This window comes from Pelophylax lessonae, assembly GCF_965119305.1.
Source record: "Pelophylax lessonae genome assembly, chromosome: 9".
NCBI classification, from domain to species: Eukaryota; Metazoa; Chordata; class Amphibia; order Anura; family Ranidae; genus Pelophylax; species Pelophylax lessonae.
The window spans coordinates 233,498,520-233,521,274 of record NC_138776.1 but is presented as its reverse complement, the minus strand read 5'-3'; the positions used below and the strand labels follow the sequence as shown (position 1 = coordinate 233,521,274).

At 45.8% G+C, this 22,755-nt stretch overlaps 1 protein-coding gene across 1 annotated transcript in view; it reads right to left on the bottom strand.

Moving 5' to 3' along the window:
* The window catches only part of RAD9A (RAD9 checkpoint clamp component A), a 154,000-nt gene extending 136,979 nt beyond the window's left edge, over window positions 1–17,021 (bottom strand). The window contains exons 1-3 of the mRNA XM_082268221.1: window positions 16,944–17,021; window positions 3,914–3,984; window positions 3,266–3,385 (exon numbers count right to left, since the gene is read on the bottom strand). Coding sequence (XP_082124347.1) covers window positions 3,266–3,385; window positions 3,914–3,984; window positions 16,944–16,989 — 237 coding nt within the window. The 5' untranslated portion in view covers window positions 16,990–17,021. The remainder of the gene's footprint in view (window positions 1–3,265; window positions 3,386–3,913; window positions 3,985–16,943) is intronic.
* Between the last annotated feature and the right edge of the window lie 5,734 nt (window positions 17,022–22,755).

Here is a 22,755-nt window from a genome sequence, read left to right as displayed (position 1 = left end):
CCGTTCAATGACTTCGGCAAAGCTTTATCGCTCTGAGCTCCAAGCTATTTATATCGGCAGCTTGGACTCTTCCACTGTTCAGGATCCCTGGGCACAGAGTTTCCCCAGCACTCCCCCCCCGGCCAGACAGGCTGGCGTCCATGGTAACCACCGTCCAATGCAATAGCAGGAAGGACTTGCCTTGACGAAGTGCTGACGAGTGAAGCCACCACAGAAGAGCAGACTGTGTTGCGACTCAACCGAATCAAAGTATCCAAGGATTTTGGATCCTTGTTCCATTTTACGAGAATCTCCTTTTGCAAGGGTCTCGTGTGAAACTGAGCAAACGGAACTGCCTCAAAAGGTTGGTACCATCAGACCCAAGGCCCGCATGCAAGTCCGCAGAGAGGACAGATTGTTTGCCAACAATCGGATCATCCACTACAATTTTTGCAACTTGTCCAGGGGAAGAAAGACCCTCACCAAAGCGGAGTCCAGAGTCAGGCCCAGATAATCCAGTCTCATTGAAGATATCAGGGCAGATTTTTTTAAATTGATGTTCCAACCGAACTCTTGCAGTGTTCGGACAGTGACAGTCAAGTCTACCAACAGGGCTGAGTGAGTCCACCCTTAATAGGAGATCGTCCAGGTACCCCAGTACCGAAATCCCCAGTTGGCACAGTAATGCCAACACCGGCTCCAGCACCTTAGTAAAGACCCTGGGGGTGGAGGCGAGACCAAAGGGTAACGCCACAAATTGACAAAACTCCTCTCCTATAGTGAAGTGGAGAAAACGCTGGTGCCCAGCATAGATAGGGATGTGTAAATATGCGTCCTTGATATCTATGGAGGCCAAAAAGTCTCCCTGGTGTAGGGACGCCACTACCGTACGAATGGACTCCATTCGAAACCTCTATACCGCACAAAGCGGTTCAAAGCCTTAAGATCTGGGATTGGACGCACTTTGCCTTCCTTCCGGGTCAAAGTAAACAGGTTTGAATAAAACCCTTTAAAACGTTCCAGAGAGGGAACGGTCACAATCCCCCCTTTGCGACAGCAGATCTTGTACCACCCCTCGGAGATCCTTTAAACTGTCTGAGATAGGCGCAGACTGGACAGGAAGAATCTGTCCGACGGTCGAGACCGGAATTCGATCTTGTACCCTGATCGGATCAGTTTGTGAACCTATTTGTCCTGAAACAAGGAAGTCTATGGTTCCAGAAAGAAACCAAGACGTCCCCCCACCCCATAATCGGGTGAGGGCACCCCTTCATGCAGACGAGGATTTGTCTGCAGCTCTGGATTGGCGTGTCTTCGGGAAAGGGATTCCACCCGCCTGTCCACCGGATCTGTAAAAACCAGGGAATCTTCCAGAGACACAATAGGAGATTTAGTCAGTCAATCTGGAAACAGGGTGGTCAACTTTAGATGGAACCTTCCAACGGTTGGAAACCGTATCAGCAAAAGGATACCGGCGTTTAAAGCATTTTGGCACCACTAGCACGTGCTTAATGCGCCGCCATTGGTCATTCACAATATCATGAAAGGTGTCAGGACAAGGGAAAACCTTGCCAGACTTTGCAGTCTTGCAGGAGCCAAAAGCCACCGACGTCCCTGCCGGCGTGGGCTCATCAGCCAATTTTAACGTTTCCCACACTGAAATATTTAGGGCTTCCACCAAAGCGCGTTCCCGCGCTGCAGCTGAAGACAGGTCCTCTTCACCATCCGACTGCGAGGACAGCGACCCTTCAGGTAGGGTGGTGTCCGGGGCAACCACATCAGCCTCTGAATCAGAGGACACCACCAAAGATGGAGAAAGCATCGGCCGTTTTCGGCTTTTAACCTTTTTCATGACAAATCAACTTTGGTTGCCAGGCTTTCCAGAGCTGCTGAAATTGTGGCCAGCGACTGCGGTTCGGACTGTCCGGGAGTCGCACAGAGTGGGTCTGAGGGTGAATTCACAACCTGGGACTCTGTAATTAAAAAGTTACCAAAAAACAGAATACTGTCGCTTTAAAAGCACTGATCGCAGCGGTCTGCAGAGTCCCCCTTTAAAATACACTAACAGCAGAGTGTGCAGGGATATGCCCGCAAAGACCCCAGTACTGTATCACCACCAGAGAAAACCCTCCTGATCATCCTCAGCACATGTAGGAGAGACAGGAAATGACCTCAGCTAGCAGCATGAAGCAGAAGCACAGGAAGTGATCAAGCCTGGATGTAAAAGGTCACGCTGCTTAGTGCAGTACAGAGGACCACACAAAAAAGGTTGCCAATACAGTACAATAGGGAAAATGGGAAAATGGCTGCCCCATACAAGTCAATGGGGAAAAACTGTACACTGTCCACTTAAGATGCCCACACTTATGGATCCACAACAAGACCCAGCAATCCACAAGGTATGATTCTACCCCCTCAAGGAGACAGGTGCCCCTAGTCACATAGCCCCTGCGAGAGAGGGAGACAGGCACGAAGGCCGGGTACCAGGCAGGCCAGGGGAATCTTTTAGGAGGTACAGGTCCTATCATCTCCAGTAGTAGGCCTACATCCCCCCCAAGGCCACAATGGGGAAGGGGCCACATTTACTCACCATACCATGGACCGGGTGGGCTCCGCACCGGGCAGACCTCCTCCCACCCGAAGTGGGGGTGCTGCCAGCTGAGGGGTACGCTGCGACTCAGGGCGTTCCAGGTCGTCGCGTCCCAGCGAGGCAATCGCTCGCAGGCTCGTCCCCATCTGGAAATGTGCACTGTCGTGGCGAGGCTAGTGCAGGACTATAATCTGCTAGGCCAGGCTGGGGGGGACCGTAAGGATCTAGATTTTCCAGTGTGAAGCCCCAGTCGGCATTGCTTTTAGATCACCAGGAGAATCCCCCTGACACTAGCTAGCAATCGAGTAAAGAGAAATAAAATAAAATATTCTGAAAAGAATAAAAAAAAACTGAGACCGGAGTCCCAGCAGGAAACCTAGGTCCTACTCCTTCTCTAGGCAGAAAAACTGGTTTGCTGAGCTGAGTATGGGTGGGTTATGCCTGCGGGGACAGCCCCGTGGGCATTTACATGTGAAATTTTTGTACTGCCTAGACTATTCCTGCAGGGGGCAGCAGGCTGTGTCTGTCGAGGGACGATAGGGAAAAAAGGGGTTTCTGAGGCGTATGCAAACTCCTTCATGTTACTCCCTACAGAGTATACGCACTATATGCTAGTGAATGTGTATATACATGGCCCAAAACAGAGTGTAAGCAATTAACACTTGCTGAATGTAAAGTTTTTTGGACAATGATTACCTTCATGTAGATCTTGCAGTGGCAGGATCCCCCAGTGACCTCAAAACTGTGGAAGAAGAGTGGTGTAAAATTGAAGCAGGCATAAGCCGATCTTGATGAGTTGACTGAACGCAAGCAGAGCTGATGACAGAATAAAAATAATTTTCATAAGTGGTGGTAAATTCATTTAGCAAGTTAAAAGTATTAAGCTTCCTTAGGCCCTGTTCACACCTGAGTATTTTTCAGCTCGTAAAACGCTCATACCTAAAGTCTCAAAACGCCCAACAAGCAAAATTCCATTCATTTCAATGGCCCCTTACACTCAGTGGTTCCTCCCACCGACCCCTATAGCACTACAGGGCACAGTATTGAATGACTGAGCGCAAATGGGGACATAGGAGACCAACTCCTGAAATAGCAGTTGCCAAACAAACTTTGTGAGACAATTTACCTCTTAAAGCAGAATTCAAAGCTTCAGGAAGCTTTTACAGGTAACTTCTGTTGAAACATCAATTTAAGTGACAGAGTGACTAATGTGTATGCAAGAACTGTACTCGTGCTACAAAGCAGGTGCAACATTCACACATTAATGAAAGACATACATGGCTCCCAAGGATTTTATGAGGAACAAGAGTGTTGAATACTTTTCAAAATGTATGCACTTCTTACCCCATCATCCAAAGACTCAAAATATAGCTCTTCTCCGATTCTTGAGAGGGAGTGAATAGCACGGCCAAGGGCTAAAAATAAATAAAATTACACATCAGCTTCATAGATTACATGACCGTCCTGAAAACATTTCATTTTGGGTGGCTGTTAACTCAGTATTTTAAATTTTTTTTTTTTTTTTTTTTTTTAAAAAAGGGCCTAAAGACAAATTGGTAAGCTGATACGGTTGGATTTGGGAACAATCTAATGTCTGTCTAAACCATGACAGGTCCTCATTATGGAGAGATCTGGGGTCTGTTATACCCCATATATCTCTCCTTTAACCTCCAAAACATCTGCTCAAGCCGAGATCTGTTTGATCAGATTTTTGTTGAAGCCAGTAACGACTTGTTTACATGTGACAGAAACTGGAAGTGACAGAATCCTCCTCACTACTGGTTTCTGACAACACACAGTGGGAGGAACAACATCAGTTCCTTTCAACTGTGTCCCAGGAAGCAGGTGTTGCTGGTTGCATCCTTACCGGGCTCCCCAATTGCACAGGAGCGCCCAGTAAAGGCAGTGGGACCCCCTTCAGACGCCTGTAAAAGCAATCCAGCAGCTCTGCAGCCCCTAGGATTACTTTTACTTTGTAGTGTATTGCCAGAAGAAAATGATCTTGATCATTGTTGCAGTGACAGTAATGACCAATATATCACCCTTTCTGTCTGGGGATTGCATCCCCCTGCACCATAGACACAGACACTTTCACCTAAGGCTCCATGTACACGGAACGCTGGAAATGGCCGTTTAGGAGCAGTTGGGCGTTTTTTTTCAGAAGCTCCTGAACCCACCTACATTTTATCTTATCTGTCCATGTACACAAGGTCGTTTACAGTCATTTGCAGGCAGTTGTGTTCAGGGACTGTTTTTAGAACGCAATTATTTGCGTTCGAACGTGTGTTTCCCGGCGTTTCAAACGCACAAACGCGTCCGAACGCGATGACCCGCGTTTAGCGTTCGCGTTTTTCCATTTTAAAGGGGAAAAATTTTATTTGACCTCTAGGAACGCTTCTAAACGCAAACGCCCGCAAACGCCGCTAAACGCTGGTACAAACGCGACCGAACGGACGTTTCAAACGTCCTAAAAATTCCAGCATTCAAAGGGACTTTTAACAACGTCCCGTGTACATGGAGCCTTATGCGAATTTGCATTTCTTGGACAATTATGGGGAATGACCAGTCTCCAAAACATACATATACAGACAGTCACCATTTAGTATTTGCAGACAAAAAAAAGTTAGACACATCAGCAGGATATGCCCACCTAAAATAGCTAATCCACCTGCTGTGACAATAAAAAGACCCGTCATCTGAAAAAGTAAACACTTCTTTTACCCTAAAAAGAAACCTGAACTGAGAGAAAGGACACATGACTACTTGAGTTATGCTGCCATCTTCAGGTGAATTGATTGAAGCAAAAAACAAACACCCATACATGATCCACTGTCGGGGCATAACCCCTCCCAGCTCGGCTAAGCCTCACATTTGTAGCAAGCCAATGGGAATACAGAAAGTGAAGGTGGAGATCACAGAGTTCTGTACTACAAGAATTGGATGTTAAAGTAGAACTGCACCACAAACCAAAAACGCCATTTCATTCATTTTTAGTATTTAAAACAAACTCCCCCATTCATCCATGTCTCCATCCATTATTTGCTGAGAAATAATTTTGATAAATGCACCCTGGCATTTCTGGCCGTGGCCATCTTGAGTAAGGGCAGATGATTCATGTATCATTTACTTCCTTGAATCTGTCTCAGGCATTGGCTGAGCACCCTCCCTCCCCTACTCAAGACTCCTGGGATGTGACATCATGTGCCGAGGTATGGAAACCAGGAAGTAATGAGAAATGCATAAAAAAAAAGTGTAACAAGTAAATAGGATATGCATTCCTATCTATTTATTAATGCTAGCAGCATAAGGATTAGAAATAGTCCATGTAGATTGATAGAGTGAGGTTCCACTTTAACTTCCAATTTCTTAAAATCGTACGTCACAAAACACAGGATTCTTCATATTTCTGACTACTTGTGTGTTGCCCACCACTCTTGTTCAGTGCTTTGGAGCAACCCAAAACGCCCAAAAAAAAAATTGGGGGGGGGGGGGGGTGGAAGAACCCGCTACAAAGCCATCTGCAAGACTTTCTGCCAAAAACTGGCATCTGCAGGAGGCATGAACATCTTGTGAAAAAACTTGTGAAAAGACCAGGTAGCAGCTTTACAAACAATAAACAAAAGCTTGATACTGAATCATCCAGGAAGCACTGATACTCCTCGAGGAATGGGTCCTGACCAGGAAATGAGGAACTTTACCTTTAATACCAAAGGGCTGAGAAATGAGCCGACAAATCAACCTAGAGATCTTGAGTCAAGAAGCAGCATGTCCCTTGCAAGGAATATGAGGCAGAACAAACAGGGACTCAAAAACAGGCTGACAAAACAATGCTGTAAACTTCAGATAAAACTGAATAGCTCAAGCCTCATCCGAAGAGTGACATTTCTTTAAGATGCTTCTGATTAGGACAAAAAAGACAGTAACACATCCATGATGTACAACCTTAATACACAGATATGGAGATGGGGGGGTAAAACGTGGGGTGGAAGGGGGGAGGGGATGATGGGACACCCAAATCGACACAGTTTGTTCCCAAATGGGGTGCGGATGGTTCGACCCACGCCCTCACCCGTACGCTACCCTTAGTTGACCTGCTGGCTTTTGCCGACAGTACCACCCCCCTCATCCATCTCGTTCTATGCACTCACCCATGTACACACCACAGTTATGTGGCCAGCCGGATGTGTTTCCAATGTGTTGAGTTCCTTTTGTTGTCCTACTACTAGTTGCCCCGTTTTAAAAAAAAGGTGCCCGTTTCATTCCGTTGTTATACAAGGTCAGGTCCATAAATATTGGGACATCGACACAATTCTAATCTTTTTGGCTCTATACACCACCACAATGGATTTGAAATGAAACAAAGATGTGCTTTAACTGTAGACTTTCAGCTTTAATTTGAGGGTATTTACATTCAAATCAGGTGAATGGTGTAGGAATTACAACAGTTTGTATATGTGCCTCCCACTTTTTAAGGGACCAAAAGTAATGGGACAGATTAACAATCATAAATCAAACTTTCACTTTTTAATACTTGGTTGCAAATCCTTTGCAGTCAATTACAGCCTGAAGTCTGGAACGCATATAGACATCACCAGACGCTGGATTTCATCCCTGGTGATGCTCTGCCAGGCCTCTACTGCAACTGTCTTCAGTTGCTACTTGCTCTTGGGGCATTTTCCCTTCAGCAAGTGAAATGCATGCTCAAATCGGATTCAGGTCAGGTGATTGACTTGGCCATTGCATTACATTCCACCTCTTTCCTTTAAAAAACTATTTGGTTGCTTTCGCAGTATGGTTGGGGTCATTGTCCATCTGCACTGTGAAGCGCCGTCCAATGAGTTCTGAAGCATTTGGCTGAATATGAGCAGATATTGCCCGAAACACTTCAGAATTCATCCTGCTGCTTTTGTCAGCAGTCACATCATCAATAAATACAAGAGAACCAATTCCATTGGCAGCCATACATGCCCACGCCATGACACCACCACCACCACGCTTCACTGATGAGGTGGTATGCTTTGGATTATGAGCAGTTCCTTTCCTTCTCCATACTCTTTTCTTCCCATCACTCTGGTACAAGTTGATCTTGGTCTCATCTGTCCATAGGATGTTGTTCCAGAACTGTGAAGGCTTTTTTAGATGTTGTTTGGCAAACTCTAATCTGGCCTTCCTGTTTTTGAGGCTCACCAATGGTTTACATCTTGTGGTGAACCCTCTATTTACACTGGTGAAGTCTTCTCTTCATTGTTGAATTTGACACACATACACCTACCTCCTGGAGAGTGTTCTTGATCAGGCCAACTGTTGTGAAGGGTTCTTCACCAGGGAAAGAATTCTTCGGTCACCCCCCCCCCCCCCCACAGTTGTTTTCTGTGGTCTTCCGGGTCTTTTGGTGTTGCTGAGTTCACCGGTGCGTTCTCTCTTTTTAAGGATGTTCCAAACAGTTGATTTGGCCACACCTAATGTTTTTGCTATCTCTGATGGGTTTGTTTTGTTTTCAGCCTAATGACGGCTTGCTTCACTGATAGTGACAGCTCTTTGGATCTCATATTGAGAGTTGACAGCAACAGATTCCAAATGCAAATAGCACACTTGAAATGAACTCTGGACCTTTTATCTGCTTCTCCTTTTAAATGGGATAATGAGGGAATAACACACACCTGGCCATTGAACAGCTGAGCAGCCAATTGTCCCATTACTTTTGGTCCCTTAAAAAGTGGGAGGCACATATACAAACTGTTGTAATTCTTACACCTTTCACCTGATTTGGATGTAAATACCCTCAAATTAAAGCTGACAGTCTGCAGTTAAAGCACATCTTGTTTGTTTCATTTCAAATCCATTGTAGTGGTGTATAGAGCCAAAAAGATTAGAATTGTGTAGATGTCCCAATATTTATGGACCGGACTGTACATTACATGATTGTTGAAATCACTTTGTTTATGACCTGTATACTTGTGAAATTTCAATAAAACTGCGAACAAAAAAGATGGTAACACAAAGTCCTAAAATGGAGGTCTCATGAAGAGAAAGAAAAAAAAATAAATAAAAAAAAAAAATAGTGGGAACAAGACCCGATAGTTCTCTAAAACAAGATGGCCATGGCTGCAAACTGCCCCTTGATGGCACTTTGGGCCAGAGACATCTCCACGCCAAACTAGAGAAAGCCAAAATTCACCCCATGCTATACTATCAGTTGAAACACCCGAGCTTCACACCAGGCAAAATAAGCTTTCCATGTACAATGGTATACCTTTCTGGAGGCTGACTTTGCCTTAAAAGCATTTGTTACCCCAACACTTTATATTCCTGATATGTGCCTGCTGTACTTGTATGAGAGAGTATCCTGTTCCTTGCATTGCTTCCTTTGTGTGAAATCCCCCCTGGTGTTCATTCTATTCCCCTTGCTTTCTTATTAAAAATTGACTACACTCAGCAGAAGAGCACACCGTGGTCAGTTCTTTAGCTATGCTGGGAACTTGGTGTGCTCCCTTCCATTGATCAGACTTGTCCAGACACAACCCCACTCCACAACCATTCACTGGGAAGCTCAGTGTGCTGCCGATTTTCCTCCCACCAGCTTTTATGCAGCCAAGAACAGAGGGAATGTGATCACTTCTCAAAAAGGGAAGGGAAAAAAAAAAAAAAGTTTTTATATCTGTACAAAAATGTTTTGCCTTTAATTTCCATTTTAAACTGAATGGGTTGTTTTACAAGGTGATCGTTTACAATCACTTGAAGACGATTTATTGGGACAAAAAAAATAAAAAAAAACACCCCTATCCCTCAGAACTTGGGCTTCAAAGCCTATACCATCAAAGCCAGGGACCATAAAGCAGGATGAAAGATTCCAGATCAAGATTCAAGGGCCTGTCTATCTAAAAGATTTAAAAAGTGTCCGCATGCAAAGTTCTTCTTGGCCAAACAGATGCTATCAGAATCATTGGAATGTCCTCCACCTTTATTCTGTGAACAGGCAAGAAGAAGCTGCAGTAAAAAGAAAAAAAGGCATAGACCAAGAAAGCTAGTTATTAAAATAGCTTATTTTCCAGGGAATCCTCCAGGATGGTCAGATGAGAAAGATAGGCTCCACCTCCTGCAGGAAACACAAGTTTAAAAGGCCACCCTAGGCTGCCCCTTCAGTTGAACAAAGATTGCCTTGCTGCCAAATACTAACATTCTGATATATGGAACTTGATATCTCCCATTAGTAAGGGTGGGGGGGGGGGGGGTCTACTGTCCTGGAGGATTCATGAGGTAATAACTCTAGCTTTCCCCAGTCATCCTCCAGAACAGTCACATGAGACCCCAGATTCATACCTAGGGTGGGACTACCACCTGCAGGACCTTTTGACTAAAAGTTCAGATCTTGGGCAGAGACCAAATCAATCCTTTAGTGCTTCACAAAAAGGTGGAATCACTGGACCAGATTGCTGCTCTGCAGATTTGCTCGATAGAGGCCCCAGCTTTCTGTGCCCAGGAAGTTGCAATTGAGCCCGTGGAGAGCTTTCAGGTTTGGTCAACTGACTTGGTTTTGAACAGCATAAGCTGCTTTTATCACCATGCCGATCCATCGATCTATGGAATTTTTGGATGCTGGTTTTCCTTTGTAAATGCCCCCAAACAAAAAGCAAAAAGATTTTGGAGCTTTCCTAAAAGGGTTTAGTGGCTTCAGATACTGGGAGGACGCACTAACGTCCAAAGTTGAGAACACTGCCTCCTCTTGATTGGATGGCTACTGGCAGAAGGATGGTAATATGACCTCTCGTGTCCGGTGGAAAGCAACTTTGGGGAGGAACAAATTTCTGTCCTGAGAACTAGTTTTCTGAAAAGATTGTGAAAAAAAAAATGTTCCTTTATAGGAAGGGCCTGAAGTTCGCTTACACATCTAGCTGATGTGATGGCAGTGAATAGGGCTACTTTTTTGTCAGGTATTTCAACAAAGTGTCCGAGAGTGGCTCAAAAGGGGCTTGAGTTAGAGCTCTGAGCACCAGGAAAAGGTTCTATGGGGCTACCTCAATGCTTACACGCGAGGAGATTCTCAGGCTGACTTGAAGGACAGTTAAGAGCGTTCCCGCTAAGCTGTGTATCCAGAAAGACTGAAAGCAACAGTGTGCACTTTGAGCGTGCTTACCGCTAAGCCAGCTTCTGCCCCTTCGAGAAGAAAATCCACATCGTGCCCGAGCCTTGCACGTCTTTTGGGTAGCATATTTTCTGCATACTTTCCCAGACCTTCCCTTATATCTTCCTCATTATTGGTTTTCTGTTTTATATAGGAGCATCTCCACCACTTTAGCAGAGAGCCCCATTCAGTAAAATGCACCGTTCTAGATGCACGCTGTCAATTTCAAAGTTTGAAGTTGTAGGTGGCACGCACCCGACTGCAGCAGGTTAGTCTTGGTTCGCTAAAGGCCAAGGGTCTTCTGCCGCCAATTTTTTTTTTCTAGTGCCGTAAACCGAGATCTTTGGCCAAAAGGGTGCTAGTAGGAACACCCTTACCTTCTCTATACGAATCTTCCTGATTGTCCTAAGAAGTTGTACAGGAGGAAAGGCATACCCTAGCTTAAGCCTCCACGGGAGCCCTAGGGAGTCTACCTCTTTTTAGGATAACTACCTTGTCCCTTTTTTGCTGTGGCAAAAAAGTTCAACCTCCGGAAGGCCCCACTCTGAGGAAGTATAAAATAAAAAAATTCTGTGGTTCGGTTCCTATTCTGTTGGGTCCAGCTGTCTTCAGCCCATGAGATCCGCTAGGGTGTTGTACGTACCCTTGATGTGTACCTCTGTCAGCGATAGTAAGTGAACTTCCGCACACGGGAGAAGGTGGTGTGCTGTTCTCATAAGGGGTCTGGATCTGGTGCCCCCTTGGCGGTTGATATATGCCACTGTAGTAACATTGTCTGAAAGTATCTGTACATGCTTTCCCGCTATTGACTCCTGGAAGGCAGGTAGCGCTTTTAGCACCGCCGGCAGATCCTTTAAAAGTCTGAGACTTTTGGCATCTCTGGTTCCCAGGTTTTGTCTGGCCTGTTGCCCTATACGAGTCCCCCATCCAGTAGCACTCACATCTGTGGTAACTCGAACTTGAATTGGCAGGAGCCAAAGTCTGCTTTTTCTCCAGGTTGTCCTTTATCCCCCATGCCAATGGCCTCCTGAAGACTTGGGAATGGGAATATTTTTTCCCAATGATTTCACATTTCTGTCCCAGTTTAAAAAAGGTGGCACTGTAGTGCTTCCATGTGTAACTGGCCCTATTGTACTGCCGGGATTGAGGCCGACATGAGCCCCAAAAAAGGACATTAGGACTCCTTGTTTCCCTTGATTTGAGATGCTCAATTGTTCTGCCACATTGATCAGTTTGGCTATCTTGTCCTCTGGTAGGATGATCTTTTGTGCAGTAGCGTCGATTATGTAGCCCAGGAACGTAGCCTTTTAAGAGGGAATTCGGTTTGACTTTTCTGAATTGATTTGTCACCTCAGCTGGGTGAGGAAATGTTCGGTCATTTGTAAGCCTGCGAGAACCTCGAGTCTGACCATAGACTAAAAGAAGACATCCACGATCTAGACCCCCTCAATCTGAGCTCTTGCATGACTTCCGGTATAATCTTGGAAATATACACGGGGCTGATGAAATGCTGAACAGGAGAGCTTAATACTGAGTGTCCTCCCCTCCTTGATTGCAAATCTTAAAAGCTTGATGGCTGGGATGAATCGGGACATGAAGGATAGTTTCCTTTAGGTCGAGGGTTACTAGGAAAGCAGCTTCTTGGAGTAGTGATTTTAGTAACCCTGTGAACCAAGCCCTTTCGGCCACTAGGATGCTATGAATATCACTCTTGCTGATCAGAAACAAATCTTTGAGGATCTAGGGGATAAGGGCTAATGCGCCAGTCCTGTTTAACAAAGCAGAGATTGGGTGTCCAGCCCCAAACTGAGTGGGTCTCTTTGCAAAGAAACAAATTTTTACACTTTACACTTTTCTGTTCTTTCTCATGGCAAACAGATTTGGAGATTTCCTCATCTTGCTGTGATTGATATGACTGAATACTGTCTGGTTCAGGGATCATTCTGTTTCATTCAATACCTCCCTGCTTAGAAAATCTGCTAGGGTGTTTTGTTCTCCCTTTAGGTGCAGTCACTAAGGACATCAGAATTTTCCCTGCCCACATCAAGATCTCTTCCACAATGCTTATAAGACTTGCTGTCCTTGATTGCTTATGTAGCGGACTGCTGTGATGTTGTTGGAGACTATTTCCACATGCCTTTTATGGTTGGGCTGAAGGACAACATAGCTTCCATTACTGCACTAAGCTCCTTGGTGTTGGATGAGTGGCTGGTCCACCAACTGTCCCATCTGCCTTGGACCATTTACTCGTTCATATGAGCTCCCTAACCTCTTCCACTTGCATCCATCGCGATTATGACCGGATTTTGCTGTGACCACAGGCGTCCCACTGAGGTTCTCTTGTCTTAACCACCACTGGATTGAGGCCTTCACTCCTGGAGGAATTTCCACCATCAGTGAAAGCGATTCCTTCTGCCCATTCCAGACTGATCGCATTAAAGCGTGCAGATGCCTCATGGGAAGTGGAGCCCACAGAACCCCCGAGATGGCTCCTCTGGTTGAAAAAAATTGATTCCACTTTGAATCTTGTATTTCACATGTGTTGAAATTATTCTGATTCAGGAGAAGACAGTACTTGCCTGACAGCTGAGAAAGATGCGAGTGTAAAACCCTCCCTGTCTCTGGCTTGGAGAGATGCAAGTGATTGCTTTTTGATCCAACATCTCCTGAAGGGCAGACATGGCCCTTGCCTTCTTTTTGTCTCTGGGCAGGTTTGTTGCCATGAATTTTGTTTGGGGTTTGCCAATCGATTCTATTCTGTATCCTGATTTTACTAGATCAAGAATAAAACTAGTTTTTGGAGATTGTGTGCCACTGTGGGAAGAAGGACCCCAGTCATCCTCCCACCCAGCCACCTGAGTCATTCAGGCTTTTGTTTTGGCTGGGAGGGTTTCAAGAGGAAACCTCCCCTCTTCCTTTCCCCCTCTTGTAGTTCAATCCCCTCTTCTGGTCTAATTTGTCTTGGTCTAACCTTTGTTGCCTCTTGAAGGCACGAAAATTCCTCCTCCCCCCCCTTGCAGTTTTCTAGAGATGAGGAATCCCTTTGTCTTGTTGGCCGAACTCTCAAAGACCGAATTGAGTTCCTTGCCAAAAAGGAACTCCCCGGAGAAGGGTAGGGCACAGAGTCTGGACTTTGAGGCAGGATCTGCATTCCAGGATTTTAACCAGACTGCTCTCCTTGCCTCATTTATGAGGGCTGTGGACCTGGCAGTGAACCGCACTGCTTCGGTTGAGGCGTCGGCAATGTATGCTACTGCCTTATTTAGGGTAGGAAGAGCATCTAAAATGTCTTATTTTTCTGTATTCCCTTCTAGGAGGGAGCAAAGTAGTTTAAGTCATAGGTTCACTGTACGGGCTACACAAATGGGGGCTAGAGCGGGTTTGAAATTTGCAGCGCAGGCTTCCCAGGCGCTTTTAAGATACCCTTCTGTTTTTCTACCCATTGGATCCTTAAGGGATCCTGCATCTTAAAAAGATAACTCAGACTTTGATATTTTGGATAGTTAAGCATCAATTTTGGGGCATTTATCCAAAATTGCAGTATCTTCCTCCTTAAAAGGAAAAATCGCCGCTTCAGGTTGCTGGGGAGGAATACTCTTTTCTCTGGCTCCTTTCCACTCCTGAAGGATTGTGTCAGAGAAGAGTGAATGGGGAAGGTCCTTGCTGGTTTTCTTTGTAGCCCTGCGTACAATCGATCATGTACCAACAATACTTTGTTCTGCTCCCCCCTCATCTAGCTCTAAAGTGTCATAGATGGCTTTCAGAAGCTCCTTAGTTTCTGCTAAAGGAAACAACCTTTGTTTTTTTGTGTTGAAGTTCCCCATCTTCTAGTTCAGATTCTGACTCTTCGCTGTCTTGCATTTCTTCTAATGCACCTTGTTCCAGAATTACCAGACTAGGTACGGCCGTAGCAGGTGCTGTGTTGGAGGCCAGCACTTGTGGTACTGGGTAAGGGGCCTCCACTGCAGGCATCTTGTGCCGGTGCTTTGAATTATTGCAATGTTTGAGTCATCTCTTTTTTTTATGGAATCAAGAAAGTTTTTGAACAACGGCATAGTTTCTCCTTTAAACAGGTGATCTATGCAATCTTGACAAAAGTGTTTTCTTCCAACTAGAAGATAATTTCCTGCCACAAACAGCACATCTTTTCTTGGGTGCCTCCCCTTTTCTCTCTTTAGGATCCGGAAAAGAAAAAAGAAAAAAGAAAAAAGAAAAAAGAAAAAAGAAGAAAAAAGAAACCCAGGTTGTTGTTGAAGCTGGACACTAAGGGATTAACATCCAAAGCCCCCTCAGCAGATAAATCTCTGCAAACTCCTCCCAGTGAAGGGCCCACTCCCTTGGATTTAGTAGTTGACAACTCAGACAATATGTATTCCAATTTCCATACCAGGAATGTGTACAGCTGAGAAGGCTTAAACCTAAAGAAGTTCTGGCCAATAAAGTCCTGACTGGCACAATTTCTGGTTGCTCCTTAATTACTTATATATGCCACTGCTCCAGGATGCTGATCAGCATCTTATGCTCCCCAAACTGAAAGGCTCTACAGAACACCTTCCCCAATCTGGCATCCGTTGTCAGCACCTTCCAAGACATCAGAAGGAGAGGAATTCTGGCATCCAGCATATGCATGTTACACCATTTTAGGTCCGACCTGATCTTGGGAGTCAGGTGCATTGGAAGATCCAAGGACTCCTGACATTTGTCCCATACTGACAACATTGTTGATTTGTAGAGCCCAAAAGAGAAACTGGGCATACAAAACTGCATTAAAGGCAGCTACCATCTTCCCCAACACCCTCATGCACACATGAATAAAATAGGCTTTCCACAGACCTCAGACCCCCACCTGGGAGTAAAGAAACAGACATGTCTCCTGGAGAAGCAGCACTTTTGCTTGTGAGGTGTCTAGGATTAAGCCCAAATACTAGCAAGTTTAAGGTTCAAAACCCAACCAAACCTTTTCAGGACCTGAACCATCTGATGGACACTTGTGGGTTGATTTACTAAAATTGAAGTGTGCAAAATCTGGCACAGATCTACATAGAAACCAGTCAGTTTCTATTTTTATTTATTTTCAAAGCTTAAATTGAACAATCTGTAGTTATAAGGGGATTGGCTACCATGCATACTCTCCAGTTTTTAGTAAATCAACCCCTTGATGTCAAGGTCTAAGCTGGTTGCTCTCTGAAAAGCAGGTAATCCAGGTACCCCACAACTGGAACACGTTGGGCCCTTAAACCCAGAACCGTAGCCTTGGTAAACAATCTGGGAGCGGTGAAAGACTGCACAACACCACCACAAACTGAGGGCTTCACAGAACAGCTGCATTGGTTCCTTAAATTAAGTTACACACATGTGGATGCCATTTACTAATTAGGTGACTTTCCAAAGGCAATTGGTTCCACTAGATTTTAGTTTAGGTATCCGAGTAAAGGGGGCTGAATACAAATGCATGCCACACTTTACTGATATTTTATTTGTAAAAAATGTTGAAAACCATTTATCCTTTTTCTTCCACTTTACAATTATGTTCCACTTTGTGTTGGTCTATCACAAAAAATCCCAATAGTATACATTTACGTTTTGGGTTGTAACATGACAAAATGTGGAAAAATCGCAAGGGGTATAAATACTTTTTCAAGGCACTGTAACGCCTTTATTGGTTTGACACGCCTTATGATATTTTATTACCCGGATTCTAGTTCTGTGTACCCCAGATAGAGGCACCCTCCTCTAAGAGCAGCCTTATCAGGACCAGTGACTTCTACAGATTGAATCGCCTCCATGCAAGATTATATTACGAATTGTCATGGTTTCCAAGCACTTCTTTGAAATGTAAAAATGGTCGTCAGGTTTTTAGCTCAGTTTGTAACCCCATTATATAGAGATTTTACCCAACAATTTGCCCCTTTGAATACACGCATAATAGGAGGTGCAGGTCTCCAATGATAGAAAGGTGCAGCCATCAAAAACACTGTCAAAAGATCTAACCCTTCCCCTCCTACTAAAACAGGTTTGTCTGTGCCCATGGAGAAATTTTTGATGTCCTGACAGGAGTTGAGGGAAAATCTTCTCAGATACACAAATGTTAATACAATCCTAACAGAGGTTAAAACCCTTCCCTGCTGTTAAACACAAAAAAAAAAAAAAAAAAAAAAAAAAAAAAAAAAACACAGACATACTAGATAATCCAGATGTTAAGTGTCTATCAATAACTGACGCCTTTTTGGACAAAATTCACTTTTAACCAACCTTTAATGTTCGCTCCAGTGATGACACATTTAACACCCGCTCCCATGTTCACCAGAGGGGAATTTTAAAACCTGAAAGAAAATACAAAAATAAGCAAAAAAGGATTAATTGAATTGCGTTAAAATAAGAAGATTTTTCTAATAAAAAAAGTTAAAAATTTGAATAAAGTAAAAAACGGTGAAAAATACCGCTTTGGAAGCGATTGTACAATAAATTGGATCATTCGTACACTTTTGAGAGCCAATCATGACAGTCCATCCGAAATTATCGGAAGGGACAAACATTTTCTCATAAGATACCAGATCGTACAGTTGGGGTGGGGTGGAAACAATCATTCACCAGCCAGATAATCTCACTGTGTGCACCAAGCTTTAAGATTGTTGAACCTCTGCCAATCTATAAAAAGCTGGGATCACAGAAAAATCGGACAGACCACTGTCCTTTAACACCTTGCTCTACACAGCCAAGCTGTTAAAGCCAGCGACTAAAGCAGGATGGAAAAGCAGACCCTGAGATAGATCTTCCCGCAGAGGAAGGATCCACGAACCTGCGACCTTCAGCCAAATCACATCGGCGTACCAGGATCTCCGGGGGCCAATCGGGAGCCACCAGAATTACCGGAATCCCCTCCAACTTGAACCTGCGTAGCAGGCGAGATAAAGTTTCACAGGAGGAAACGCATGAAGTAGCCCGTACTGGCTCCAGGGAGCCACCAGGGTGTCTACTGCATCTGCTAGAGGATCTCTGGACCGAGCAACAAACTTTGAAACTTTCCTGTTTTGTCTGGAGGCGAACGGGTCCACATACATGGTCCTCCACCGGAGACACAGCTGGTGAAACACCTGTGGATGCAGGGACCACTCTCCCTGATCCAGGGTTTGACGACTCAGGTAGTCCGCCTGCCAATTGTCAACGCTGGGAAGTTACACGGCAGATAGGGCTGGGACGTAGTCCTCTGCCCAGCGCAGGATCTCGGCTACCTCCAGAGCCGCCAGGGCACTCCTGGTGCCCCCTTGATGGTTGACATATGCTACGGCCGTGACATTGTCGGACTAGACTCGGACAGAACACCCCTTGAGATTGTCCGTCCAGTGGAACAGGCTCAACTTGATTGCTCTCAGTTCAGGTCCCTTGAACCTTCAGGGTGCCCAGCACTCACACACCCCCCCCCCCAGTCAGACAGGCATCTGTTGTCACCACCATCCAGAATACTGGAAAGAAGGATTTCCCGTGGAGAAGATTCAGAAAGCTGAGCCACCAATACAGGGAATCCTTAGATCTCCGACTCAAAGGAATCGGACTGTCCTGGGATAGAGGATCTTTGTCCCATTTGACAAGGGTCTCTGTTGCAAAAGTCTTATGTGGGCCTGAACATATGGTACAGCCTCGAAGGAGGACACCATCAGGTCCAGCACCTGCATAGATGACCTGAGAGACACCAGGTCGCAAGCCAACAACGACAGAATCACTTCCCTTAACTTCTGTAACTTCACAGGAGGTAGAAATACCTTTGCCGAAGCTGAATCTAGGAGCATCCGTAGATACTCCAGTCAGATTGTTGGAGCCAGGGCAGATTTCTGAAGGTTGAGATACCAAACTGCTTCAGAGTGTGAATGGTCACCTCCAAATCCCATTCCAATGTCACAGACATGTCCGCTCGGAAGATCTTCCAGGTACCCCAGAATCACTATTCCTCTCTGTCATGGCAGAGCCAGGATAGGGGCTAACACCTTGGTGAAGACCCTCGGAGCAGAGGTGAGACCAAACGGTAACGCCACAAATTGAAAATGGTCCTTTGCCCACCGCAAAGCGGAGGAATCGATGACCCTGACAAATCGGGACATGGAGATAGGCATCCTTGATAATGATCAAGACCAGCAGGTCCCCCTGATGCAACCACCACTGACCGCAGGGACGCCATGCAAAATTTCTGGACGCGCACAAAGCGGTTAAGAGTTTTGAGGTCCAAGATTGGACGCAATTTGCCCTCCTTTCCGTGGAACGGTAAACAGGTTCAAATAGAACCCTCGAAAGCGTTTGACGAGGAAATGGTACAATTACGCCTTGTGACAGCATATCCCGAATCGCTTCCTGCAGCCTCACAAGGCAGTCTGGGGACAGATGAAGATTGGAGGGAAAAAAAAAAAAATCTGTCTGGTGGACGGGAATGAAACCATCTTGTATCCAGACTGAATTACCTCGTGGACCTACCTGTTGTGCAATAGTGAGGTCCAAGGATCCAGGAAGAAACAGACGTCCCACCACCCCTAAAGTAGGTGGGGGCGCCCCTTCAGACAGAAGGGGTCTGCTTGGAGGTGCTGGGGGCAGAGGATTTCGGCTTACCAGCCCACCATTTCCCGGATCCTTTTCTGTCTGGTTTTCCGCGATGCGGTTGCACGAAAAAGACGCTTCTGGGCTGTAAAGGAAGGACCTCGCTTACGCGAGGGAGACATACCCTTGGTCGAGGGAGGAAGGAGTGTGCTCTTTCCCCCAGTGACCATCTTGATCAAGTCATCCAAGGAGGAACCAAAAAGGCAATCATCCTGAAAGGGAAGATCCGCCAAAAGCTTCTTTTAAGCCTGGTCGGCTGACAAGGACTTCAGCCAGATCGCACGTCTGATAAGCACACTTACCGCTGACGCTCTGGCCATGAGTGGAAGAACGTCCGGGTTAATTGTCTGCGATAATTGGTCAGCGAGTTCCAGGGCAGATGGCAGTAACGGGGTTACCGTCAGTGCCTCTTTCAGAGCCTTTACCCGTTCAAACAGTCTGAGAGCCTAGAATGGTAGTCAGGGCAGGCCTGAGAATAGATCCCACTACCGTATACAGGTGTCAGGATAAGACTTCAATACGTCTGTCAACCGGATTAGGGAGAGATGAGGATTCTGTAACCGGTAAAACCAGGGCCTTGTGAATACCACATATTTCGCTGTCGAAGTGCCGGAGGACAAAAGCCACAAGATCAGGGACCCTCTCGTACCCTGGCTCAATGGGATTAGATTGTCTAGAGACTGAGGATTCCTGTTCCATTTCACCAGGATCTTTTTGCAGAGATCTCGTATGGAACTGTGCAAACACAACCGCCTCGAAAGTAGACACCATCAGGCTCACTGACCGTATGCAAGCTCAGAGGGATGACCATCTGCTGGTCAACAGAAGCTGAATTGCCCCCTGCAATTTCTGGAGTTTTTCCAGAGGAAGAAACAGTCTGGCTGAGGCCAAGTCCAGGGTCAGACCCAGATAGTCCAGATAGGTGGACAGACCCAGAGCAGATTTCTGAAGGTTCAGAATCCAACCCAACGCCCTCAGTTCGCAGAGTAATCTCCAAGTTGTCCATCAGAGCAGTCAGACTCCACTCGCAGAAGATCATCCAGATACCCCAGTACCACGATCCCACGCTAACGCAACAATGCCAGCACCGGGGCCAACACTTTTGTGAAGACCTGAGGAGTGGAGGCGAGACCAAAAAGTTAACGCCGCAATCTGATTATGCTCCTCCCCCAAGGGAAAGCAGAGGAAGCACTGGAGACTGGCACATATTGACATGAGAAGGAAGGTCGATAGATGCGAGAAAATCCCCCATGATTTAGGGATGCCCCTACCTTGCGAATGGACTCCCGTTTGGAACTTCTGTACCCTCAACAAAGATATATAAAAAATAAATAAAAAAATCCATGTAAAAGGAAAAAACAATTGGCAGGACCAGAGATCCCAGCAAGGAACTAGGTCCCTAGGCAGAAAAAAACTGGCTATAGCCGAGAGTGGGAGTATACCCCCCAGGGACTGCCCCATAGGCGTAGTCAAGTTTTTTTTTTCTGCCTAGTGTCCTACTCCTGTAGGGGGCAGTATAACCCAACAGTGAAGATAAGGAGCTGTGGCCGTCAGTGAACGAAAGAGAAAAAAAATGCATATGGGGCTTTCTAACTGCTTCCTGCTGCTGCTCCAGCCCCACCCCAGCTGACTCAATGCAGGCTGGTAGACATACCTGCACTGCCATCAACTTTCCTGGTGTGTTGCTTTAGGGAAGAGAGTCCATCTGCTCCCCCCCCCCCTCAGTTTTTCCCGTTTCTTTTCGCTTTGATTCTTATTTTTTTATTTTTTAAATCGCGCCGTCGCCTAGAAACGACAAAAATGGAAGTGCTCCGCTCTGTTGTCCAGCTCCAGGGCTTCCACCTTCACCAAGATGGCTGCGGACTGGAAGTGCTCCGGAAATTACGCAGAATGCCGCCATCTTTCTCCACCTGCAGCGTGGATCGGCTGTTCTGTGATGAGGCTTTCATCCGGAGGGAAAGCTTGTGGTCAGCCGGAGCCCTTAAGATGCCGGTGAATGAACCACTGCACCTGGAGCCTTGACTCCAGGTGCAGTGGTCTTTTGGGGGAATGCCATCGACATTTATGCCTCGTTTCCACTGAGCGGAATGGTTCAGGTCAGTTCGGTACGGTACGCTAATTTGAGTGTTTCCATTATGAAAGTGGCCCATACAACCGAACCAAACCGCACCATTCCTGGTCCTGCTTCAGATGTAGGGACATAGGAAATGGTACGGTACGGTTAGGGCGGAGCTACTGGCGTCACACGATACATTCCACTGATTGGCGGACAGGAAAACTTCAATGCTCACGTCAAATGAAAGATCAAAACAAACACCTCATTTGGTGTAAACCCCGCATGGTCCCTGGTGGCCCGACTTGCAGTGGAAACTCACCTGAATAGACCGGACCATTCTAACCCTTCCAAACTGTACCGACCTGAACCGTTCCGCTCAGTGGAAACGAGGCATTAGTGCAGCTGGGGGGATGATTGCATATCTCTCAGTAGGGGTGAAACCTCAAGCGGGGGCCTGCTTGCCCCAAGTTGTTGCCCCTGACCTGCACAACCCAAAACCTGATGAGATGGATGGGAGGCTGGCCAAGGAGTCCCTTGCAATTAGCACAGAGACTGGAAAAAAAACAAAAACATCTGCAGCTCCTGTGGATCCAGGAGAAAAAAAAAAAACTGAGGAACACAGGTGTGACTGACATTTTTATAATGGTGGACTATTGAGTTTCCTGTATCAGGTGGGGGGAGCCCATCTCAAATGCTGCCCTAGAAGACAATGAGGAAAAAAAAAAAAAAGGTTGCAGACTTCTTTCCCTGTGTATCTCACGGGTAGTACAGTCCATTAAAATTGGCTAACCAACGAGCATGCACAGATCTTAACAGACCATCATATTACAATCCCGTTCTTAAGGCCCGTACACACAAGAAATTCGGAAGAGAAATTTCGTCCGACGACCGATCTGCCGATTTTTGGATTGTTAGTATGGTGCTTTCGGCAGCCGAATCCGTCTTTTCGGCTGACAAAATCCTGATGTGCGGGCATTAAAATTTTTGTCCTCCGTCAATACATGTCCGATTTTCGTCTCATTAGTACAGATTTCGACAGGGAAAAATCTTATCAGCAAGACTAGGCATGCTCAGAGATGAAAGAACACATACAAAGCAATCCAACACATGACATCACTTCTAAAATAGAATTCTGTCGTACGGGAAAATTCGTGTGCAGTCTAGAGCACATTCCAACCAACAGACACCACTCTGGACAAAAGAGGGACGACTGGTCGGCGGAAATTCGTAGTGTGTGTACGGGGCTTTACATCAGTGTCCTCAGTCCCCAATGCATATCAAAGTCTGCCTTCACATCAAGAGCCTACCCCTTGACATTAACCCCACCCCATCTTTCACAGTAAAGTTCTCACACCTCCTTTCAAAAAGTACTGTTCTCTGACCCTTTTTACATCATCCCCTTACATTATAGTCTTCAACCCCCCC